The sequence below is a fragment of the Silene latifolia genome, chromosome X (genome assembly GCF_048544455.1).
Source record: "Silene latifolia isolate original U9 population chromosome X, ASM4854445v1, whole genome shotgun sequence".
Classification (NCBI taxonomy): domain Eukaryota; kingdom Viridiplantae; phylum Streptophyta; class Magnoliopsida; order Caryophyllales; family Caryophyllaceae; genus Silene; species Silene latifolia.
Window position 1 is genome coordinate 127,898,263 of NC_133537.1, and position 10,165 is coordinate 127,908,427.

A 10,165-nucleotide genomic window follows, 5' to 3' on the forward strand; every position below is an offset into this window, starting at 1 on the left:
CCAATTTCTATTAACTTTGATCTATTTATGACTTCTTTGCTAAAGTTTGATGTTATCTTTTCACAAACTTGACTCCTTTTTGAGTTTAAACGTGAAACTTTTATTTCTATTTTGGCTTTTGTAAAAGAAAATTTGAGTAGATTACCTTTTCTTTTGATTTTCACGTTGACCGGATGTTAGAACTCTTATTAGAGACGTTTGATAACTTGTTCTACGCTTGTCGGCGAGATTTTTGTTTTAATTTTGTCTTTAACTTGGAAAGTAGGCGTTCTTGTGTGCACGACAAGAGCATTTTCATTCCAGGAATGAGACTTATACTTTTGAAAACTCTTCATTAATGTTTTTGAAAGTATTTTGATTTTTGATTTATACTAATCATTTACCTTTCGATCTGGTTCTGTCGGAAAATTTTATTTGAAACTTTTGAAACAATTTTAATTCTTATGATAAGTAACCTTTTAATGTTTTGGTTACCGATTTCAAAATTCCGGTTTTATTTTTATATAACCTTTCATTTCTACTTTCAAGTTTCGAGGACGATACTTTTTAAAAGATGGGGTGATTGTAACACCCGCGAATTTCCTATTTTGACAAATATAATTTATTAAACCGTTTGATTACTTTATTTTATATTTTTAAATTATTTAATTTAATTAATTCATTTTAAGCACGATTTTAATGAAAAGAATATTTTAAATTTTAATTTATAGAAAAATACGTATTTTTAGTCGGATAATAATAGCGACAATAATAATGACCATAATAATAATATTAATGCCCGTCTTAATTTCCGTCTAACATAAGACCGTCACATTTCTCTTGATAAGACTAGAATTAATCTGAACCAATCTGATCCCGACAACGCTAATACACACACTCAACAAATATCTTATTCTATGACTCACTCTCACCCTCACTCACAATCCCAACCACCCGATCCCCTTTTCTTTTCCGAAAACAAAGCAGCAAAACAAAAACAACCAACAGAACCTCAAGACGCCATTTTTGGCCGGCCTTCAACCTCCATTTTCTCCCTCATTTCTCAACCTTTTCCTCTAATTTTTGCACCATTAGCTTCCCCTTTCCTACCTCCTTCTTCCAAGGTAAGAAAGTCTTGATTTTGTGATAGTTTCGAAAGTCGCTGTCTTATGAAAGTATTCGTTTTCTAGCCCCTTTATCTCGTTTTCCTGCCCTTTGATGAAGGTTTCGAAGACCCGTGTTTGGTAAAAGGTTTGCTTGAAGATTTAAAGCGTTTCCGAGGTAACGGTGAGAGGTTACTCGACAAATGTCGAAATTTCCAACTCTTGTGTCGTGTTATGCGTCTTTGTTTGATAAAGTTCGGTTCTTTACACCTTTCCTCATTTGTATGCTCAATTTTATCTCGTCATTTCTGTCTTTATGCTCGGATTCCTTGGATGCATTCATGGAGTAATTGTGTTGAGTTTCCGTCTTAAAATGACGTCTAAAACGGACTGTTTTACATGGGTTTTGAGCATGGTTAAGATGGACTTAGTGGGTACCATTCACGTTTAGTTCCGTCTTTCTCCCGTCTCACTTCTATCTTATTTCCCCGTCTGAAAACCGAGTTAAAAAGGGGTCGTCAAATTCGTCTTACACCCGAGATAGGTGCAGTGTTGGTCTCTGTTTTGGGGCAGGCGGAGTAACATTTCTGACCCGTCTCCATGCTTGCTTAACACCCTTCAACATCGTCTGTTGTGTACTTAAAATCTCCGCCTTAAAACACTTATAGGCTACGGGTTGTATGCATTTTAGGACTGTTTTGAGTTGCTTTGTGTAGGTGGTCCGTATAATACTATTTTGGGGATGTTTTCGAGTCTGTTTTGAGTCGTGATGGTGGCTGGCTTTCTTAGGTAGTCGTAGGAGCTAGTCGGAGGTTATATTGGTGGCCGTTTGGGGGCTGAGTTGTGTCGTGTGGTCTGGGCAGCGGCTGCCTGGCCTGGCCGTGGCCTGCTGATGGCCTGGCCGTGGCCTGCTGATGACCTGGCCGTGGCCTACTGTTGGCCTGGCGTGGCCTGCTATTGACCTGGCCGTGGCCTACTGTTGGCCTGGCAGTGGCCTGCTATTGGCCTGGCAGTGGCCTAGCCGTGGCCTAGGTAGTGGGCTAGCTAGTCACGGGTTTGAGGCCTGCTGATGGCCTGGCCGTGGCCTACTGTTGGCCTGGCAGTGGCCTGCTATTGGCCTGGCCGTGGCCTACTGTTGGCCTGGCAGTGGCTTGCTATTGGCCTGGCAGTGGCCTAGCTAGTCACGGGTTTGAGGACGTGTGTGGTTGGTTGTGAGGCCGAGTTTGAGGCTGCCAAAATAGCTCTTGAGTCGTGTTTATAAATTGTTTTGGCGCTAGTTTGGTTTATCTAAAATATAATTAAATGTATATCCGTCTCGTATTTCGTATAACGTAAATCATTAATATTGCTCCTTCACATATGCTTTTTGTTGGATTCCTTATAATTCAATTATTGGGCTTGTTATGTTCTATTTGTTGGATTTAATATGCTTTATATGATAGACTAATTGTGTTTTACATGTTGGACCTAAATGGACTAATTTATTGGGCTTCTTATAGCTTATTTGTCGGGCTCATAAACGAGTCACTTGAGTTGGTCACATTTTATCTCGTAAATTATTCATTATCGCTTCTTATCTTTTATTTAACCGGCATGTTAATTTATGAAGTGAAATATTAATTAATATAATACATGTATGAAATATTTATTATAAGTAGTTACTTGTATTGAGTTGTACTCTAGATAATGTCTAGTATTGTTCGGTTGTGAGAGTCTTGGTTCTACCGGATACTAGGGGTGAGCTATAAGCCCTCTAGTTACGGTATGATCATCGGGAGTGATGTTCCCATCCGTACTTATGGTGATGCAGGCCATAAGTATTAATGTGACATTAATCATCTCGTCCCTGAGTCTTGGTCCTATCGGATACTAAGGGTGAGCTATAAGCCCTCTAGTTGCGATATGATCATCGGGATTCATGTTCCCATCCGTACTTATGGTGATGCAGGCCATAAGTATGAATGTGACATTAATAGTCCCGTGAGTTAAAGGTAACCGCTGAGCCAGATTCTTGTTTGTTTTGCCTCAGACATGTTTTAAAGGTAACGTCTGAGTCGGGTAATTGTTTGTTGTATTTGGCCATGTTTTAAAGGTAACCGCTGAGCCAGATACTTGTTTGTTGTGCCTCAGACACATTTTAAAGGTAACCTCTGAGTAGGGCACTTGTTTATTGTATTTGGCCATGTTTTAAATGTAACCGCTGAGCCAGATATTTGTTTGTTGTACCTCGGACATGTTTTAAAGGTAACCTCTGAGTCGGGTACTTGTTTGTAGTATATTCATATGTTTTAAAGGTAACCGCTGAGCCAGATACTTTATGTGTTGTGCCTTGGACATGTTTTAAAGGTAACCTCTGAGTCGGGCACTTGTTTGTAGTATTTGGACATGTTTTAAAGGTAACCGCTGAGCCAGATACTTTAGATGTCGTGCCTTGGACATGTTTTAAAGGTAACCGCTAAGCCAAGGTACTTAAGGACTTGTGTCTCGGACATGCTTTAAGGGTAGCCTCTGAGCCGGATGCTTTGCTTATTATGTGATGTTAGTAGTCCCATTTCATGTATTGTATGTTGTCTGGTTTTCAAAGTTGGATTTATCATATGCCTTATCTATTATTAACTACGCATGTTTTGAATGTTAGTCTCATGTCTGAGTGCTTGCATCAAATAGCTATATTCATGATGTTCTAATATGTTCTTGTTTATCTGTGTTTCGACATTTTGTGGCTGGGATAACCATGAGTTACTCCCCACTGAATGTGGTGTTCATGTTTACATGAATGACAGGTGGTGAAGATGCTTACGTGGGGAAGACGTGTGGGCTAGCGAGAACTAAAACCCTTGGACCTTAGTTGATAGTTTAAAAACCCCTTATTTGTTTATTCGTGGGATATCTTTTCCCCGCTTCTTAGACTTGGGTTGTAATAACCTAAGTTCGCCTATTATTATATTTGTTTCATTTCTTTTATTGGCACCCGCGTGTTAATCTTTAACTAGTAATAAAATGTGTTTAAAATATATCAAATTTCCGCTTTAATTTATTAGTTCCGCGTTATCGCGGGGTGTCACAGTTGGTATCAGAGCCTATGTTGCTCCTGACGCACACACGTGTACCCCAATTTAAATTGACCTTGACCTTGAATAATAAATTAGGGATGGGTAGACTTAAGGACATAAGGTGGTAGCCTGTAGTGTGCTTGCTCCTTGTTAAGTTCTTACATGTTTGTTGATTGTCATTTAATAATTGTTGTGCCCGTGGATCAATAACCGTAAACCTACCAACGTGAAGATCAAGATTTGGTGCCTATTGCTGAGGATTGAAGATTTGTTCAACCTTTGAAGAATGCTTCTACTTCCTCGAAGATGTTTCTCATTCTTTGTGTACCTTGCCTTATTCTTTATCTCTTGGTGCTTATCCTTCTTCTAAGCTCTCTTCTGTTTTACTTTGAAAGCTACTCTTATACCCCTAATTTGTCCTTTGTTCCTTACTTATCCTCCCTTTTACGCCTTTTCATAGTACTCTCTCTTTTGCAGGATGTTAATCTTGGTTGAATAATTTGCCTTTGTGGAGTTTGTTTGTGGTTCACCCATAACCCTAGTTTTGAGAGGTTGTGATATTATAAAGACTTAAGTAGTGTGATGGGACATACTTAGTGATTCTTATACCTAGTTCCTTGATAAAGTGAGTATATCACCATTCGTGTTGCGTAGTATTGTCTTAATGATCTTCATTGCAGAAAACGCTCTTTCAATTGTTGTGGTAGAAACAGGAAGAGTCAAAACAAGTCGTATTAATCTATCAAAAAGAAAATACACAGCTGACTTTCGTGTCTCAGCCAGGTACTGACAAAGCTCTTGAAGAGTTGACATATTTCTCAGTTTATCATCATTTTGAACTTTACAATTAAAATGTTGCAATTGATATCCCAAATGAACCATCTCTTGTGATGTAAAATCTGATGGATAAAACTTCTCCACAAGGGTGCAAATTTGATCACGTTCCAAATTTTTATATCCATCCTTAGGTTCCAACTTTGATGTAAATGTTAGCAATTCTAATGCTCTCTCGTTGAACCTGCTATCCAATTCATGTGACTGTTTATCAATTGCAACATAAAAAATGTCAATGAGAAAGTGATGCTCCACTGTTATTTGATCTTGTTGGTGACGAGCTCGACCTCTACGAGCTATATACATTGCATCCATTTGAGGTACCAAAATATCATGTTTTTGACAAATAGATTCACCCCCTCTAGAAAGCTTTCCCATCGTTCTTCTCTCAAATCTTGAATGAGAGACTTTGTGGTTGAAACTAATTTCACGGCATTAACAATGTCTTGAGATTTTTTTTTTGCAATGCTTGACAAAGAACATCAGTAAGTTCCAACAATTCTTTCATTAAATGTGCAATGAACACAAACTCATAGGAAATCATGAGATTTAAAGCAACATCGGCATGCTTTATCAACCATTATGCGCTCTAAGACTGATATTGTTGCATCAAACATATTAAGCAAGTTGTTAATTTATTGAAGATGTGAGCTCCAACGAGTGTCACTGGCTCGTTTCAATGTATCAATTTGATTAACACCTCTACCAGTTTCAAGTTGACCACTTGATAAGAGATCTTCAATTTCAGTCGCTTTATTTGCTCGCAACTCATCATGCCGTTTTGGAGAGGACTTAATAACATTGATGATAAAATTTAAATTCGAAAAAAATTGATGAATTGAACTTACCTCTCTAGATGCAGCAACCAATGCGAGTTGCAAACGATGAGCAAAACAATGGACATAGTAAGCATATGGACAATCAGCTTGAAACAAAGCTTTAAGGCCATTCCATTCTCCTCTCATGTTGCTGGTACCGTCTTATCCTTGCCAACGAATGTTTTCAACACGAAGATTATGTTTTTTCAGAACTAAGCACAACTCCCTTTTAAGCGTCACCGCTGAGGTGTCGTTTACACGTACTAGTTGCAAAAATCGCTCCTTAATTGACACGTTCTTGTCAACAAATCTCAAAACTATAGCCATTTGTTCTCTCATAGCCTCATCACGAGCCTCATCTACAATGATGCAAAATTTAGATTCCCCAATTTCTTCTCGAATATGGTTGCAAACTTTGGCTGATATAGTTTGTAATATCTCTTTCTGGATTGACGGTGCAACATATTTGGCATTATAATTAGTATTCTCGATGGCTTTTGAAACTTCATCATTATATCTAGCAAAAGCTTTCTGAAACTTTAAGAAGTTTCCTCGGTTTTCTGAATTTTCCGACTCATTATGACCTCTCAGAGGGCAAGACTGTAAGGTTAACAACCTCACTACATCAATTGAGGTCATTAGACGTATCCGATTTCTTTTTATTTGTTCTTCTCCTTGTGAAATCAAAGCATGACGAATATGTCCTCAGTCATTCAAAAGATCAAGCTTAGCTCTCACAGAGTTATTATGTACCGAACAAGGACCTCCACCCACATGAGTAATAAATGGAAAATTATCTCCATCATTTACTTTCTTCCAATTGCTAAACCCAACCAGAGTAAAAGTTTTTGTATTACGTTTATCTGCAAATAAATAGAACAACAAACAAAATGCAGCATCTTTGGAAGTTGAATACTTTAGCCAATCCGGTTTATACCATGAAGCCTGAAATCGACGACGATGACTATCGGGGCCTGAAAATTGAAAACTTTTTAATATAGGCTGATAAGGCTTCAATTTTAAATAAGCTCTGCGTATTTGGTCTCGCTTCTCATATGGGTAATCCCACATAGGTACGCATAACCCTGGATCACGCTCCAAAGACAAAAGAAGGTCCTCAGTCGCACCAGTTTCAGTTTTATGTGTTTCAAATATGTTTTGCTCAATAACAGGAGTCGATGATTCATGCATAACCTCTTCATTTGTCATAATCGTAGCAGGCTCTGGTTCTTTTCGTTTAAGAAAGGCGAAAAGATTTGTTTGCTTACTCATTGTCCTATATAATAATGTCAAGTATGTATTAGTATACAATTTTGCAATTTTTTTTTGGCATAGTATTGCATTCTTAATTTTTTACAATTAACTAACTAACATTAAACAATTATATCAAAATTCTAATAAAGTAGTACTAACTACTAAGTAATTGCATAACATATTAATATCAATCAATCTTGAACTTATAATATAAAAGAGATCAGATAAAAGAATAAACACATAATTAAAGAACAATGGAATGACTGACCTTTTCAAATCGACCTCTTTGTTGATAAAATACCAGAAATTAGACGGAAATAAAAGCCCAAAATTCTCAATTGCTCTTCAGCCAATAAATCTCAAATCCTAATTCAGATAATTAGATAAAAAAAGAAGGGACATACGGACTGCAGGAGTATTTTGTTGAATTGCTGCGTTGTTGGTATCAAAAATTAAGCCTTTGGCTATTTATCTTCAAAGTAGTTGATTATTTTGTGTGTTTTAGAGAAAACCTTAGGGTAAATGCTAAGCATATGTAAAAGTAGAATAAGGAAAGTTAATAATGAATTATAGACTCCTAGGGATAGTATTTTACGGAAAAGCGAAATAAGGGTGAATATGGGAATTATTTAATTATTTTTTAAGAGTGATGTCATGGCTTTTGACTTTTAAGCTTCCAATTTTGTTACACTGCACAAACTTTTGCAGATTTTGAGGGGGGGGGGGGGGCAATAGCTAGCTTATTTTATTTTTTTATTAAACAATTATTATCCATTGTATTAAGTGAGAACTTGGGGGAGGGGGGGGGGGTGTGCTTATCAATGGAGATCCGCCTTTGTTCTCACTTTTTCTCTCACTTAGGCCTTGTTCTTTTGGATTTAAAGTCACTTAATTTAAGTTCACTTCAGATCCTATAAGTTTAGTTTAGTTCAGTTCAGATCATATAAGTTCAGTTCAGTTCAGATCCTATAAGTCACTTAATTTAAGTTCACTTTAGATCCTATAAGTTCAGTTCAGTTCAGTTCAGATCCTATAAGTTAAGTACAGATCCTATAAGTTTAGTTCAGTTCAGATCCTATAAGTTCAGTTCAATTCAGATCCTATAAATTCAATTCAGTTCAAATTAGATTAGTTTCAGTCCAAAAGAATAGGGCCTTACTCTCCCACATGTTTCTTGTGAGAGGTCACAAGCTTGTGACGGAATAATGTCGTCACAAATGAGAATTTGTGGTACTTCATTCATTCCATTTGTTTCTTTACGCTTGTTTTTTGCACAAAATTAAGAAAGTGGAAATATGTAGGGTATGTAATGTATTTATATATTGAATTACCATTATGTCCTCATGTGTGTGTGTGTGTGTAATACCAATAATTTCTAAGGCTTCACTCGGCCGAGTGCACCGAGTACTCGACCGAGTAGAACCTCGCTCGACCGAGTGAGGGACCGAGTGGTAGTTGATATTTTTGTGGACATGGCCCATCTGCAAGCCCACTTCGATCTGTGGACATACAGCGGTCTTTTTTGAAAGCCACGCTCGGCGGCGTAAAAATGCTTTCGACCGGATCGCTTTAGATCGGCCGGTTTCGTCTTGGTAAAGGTCTCGAAATGATTAGAGATGTTCGGAGTCGCCACCAAGCATTTGTGGGATGCCTTGAACCCGTTCGAAATCCACTTTATACCTCGGTCAAATCGAAGCACAAAGCAGCGTTTGACATAGGTACTAAAGATAAGGAAATCGTCCCTCTTTAGCATTCTATCTCTAGAATGACTCTCGTACGCCCTGGATAAGGTCGTCCACTATCCAAAGTTTCTGAGTAAGAGATGAAGGTATGTATTGGGAAGCCCTTTAATCAGACACCCAATCCCGCCCGCGTTAGCGGCCTCTACTGATCGATCTTGGTTGGTTGAATGCAAAAGTTGATAAAACGGTTTAAATGCATGAATGCGCATCCAATAATTTAAACCTAACATGTGAGAGCTTTCTAAGTCGGTTGATTTAATCCAAGTATCAAGTATAAGATGTCGAGTTGGATTAATGATTGATTTGCATGCAAGACGGAAATTAAACATCCATTTACCGTATTAGGTTTTGGGTGCATAACATGATCCATTTGTCTTAGTAGGGCATTTTGCAAATATGGTTTTGAATAGTCATATGATCCGTCCTATATCCGGGTTAACCGGAGTCGGGATCGTCCTAGACTAATACTGGAAGGGAACAGGCCCTGTACCAGACGGCTATATGAGGCGCGAGCCAGCCGGCGGTGTAAGGGGCCTCCCTCTGGTTTTGAAAATGAGAAATGGAGAGCCTGTTTAGGCGCGGGTTAGCCCACGGTTTATGTGTCGTGTTCTGACCTTTTAGAAAACGTTATAAAACATATTGAAAATGGGTATTTGAACCCGGTTTGATTTGAAGGGGTCGTTTAGACCGCATTTATTGATTTGAAGAACTAGACTCGAATAATCATCATTATTTTGATAATATTCGGTGTCGGGTTCGATTTGACAAACTTGATATGAATAGTTTTGAAAGTAATTATGGACTAATTGTTTTAAGTCCATTTGAATGTAATTAGTCGATACTCATCATCGTACCCGGGTTGAAATCCGGCATGGTATGTAGAACCAAGGATGAATTTGTGTTGGTGACTAATATGTTTGTTTGAAAATGTAAAGAAAAGAAATAAAAGGCTTTAAAATACCTTTTAAATGTCATTAACCAAATATTATCACTGAAACACGGATTTAACCGTCATGGTATGAGGAACTAAGGGTGAAAAATGTTTTATGGTTAAAACAAATGAAATAAAGTAAAAAGGGTTCGAAAATACTTGAAATGGTGAAAACCGATTACAAATATGAAAGTGGATTAAAAGGAAGTGACGAGAACAAACACGGTTGATCTCTGGTCTGAGCACCCCATTTAGGCGCGGGCAAGTTGGCGACCTAAGGGGCTTCTGCCTCAGACCAGAAATCAGTTTTCGCTCGTTTACTCTACGTTTTGGTTCATGTTATGCATGTTTTAGCATGTTATAGTCATGAAACAAATGAAAACATAATAAAAGAGGACTTTTACACCCTCATACTTACATGTTTGGTTCTGGCGAGTGACCGACGTAAGTG

General features: G+C 37.8%; 2 protein-coding genes across 2 annotated transcripts; both read right to left on the bottom strand.

The window, feature by feature from the left end:
• Positions 1-4,744: 4,744 nt before the first annotated feature.
• On the bottom strand, positions 4,745-5,347 carry LOC141618304 (uncharacterized). The gene has a single exon (XM_074435405.1). The coding sequence runs from the start codon at positions 5,345-5,347 to the stop codon at positions 4,745-4,747; it is 603 nt and encodes a 200-aa protein (XP_074291506.1).
• A 602-nt stretch (positions 5,348-5,949) lies between these two features.
• LOC141618305 (uncharacterized) lies at positions 5,950-6,426 on the bottom strand. The gene has a single exon (XM_074435406.1). The coding sequence runs from the start codon at positions 6,424-6,426 to the stop codon at positions 5,950-5,952; it is 477 nt and encodes a 158-aa protein (XP_074291507.1).
• Between the last annotated feature and the right edge of the window lie 3,739 nt (positions 6,427-10,165).

Excerpts from the sequence above, each read along its gene's own strand:
- LOC141618304 (XM_074435405.1), bottom strand. The coding sequence starts at position 5,347 with ATGGGAAAGCTTTCTAGAGGGGGTGAATCTATTTGTCAAAAACATGAT.
- LOC141618305 (XM_074435406.1), bottom strand. The coding sequence starts at position 6,426 with ATGACCTCAATTGATGTAGTGAGGTTGTTAACCTTACAGTCTTGCCCT.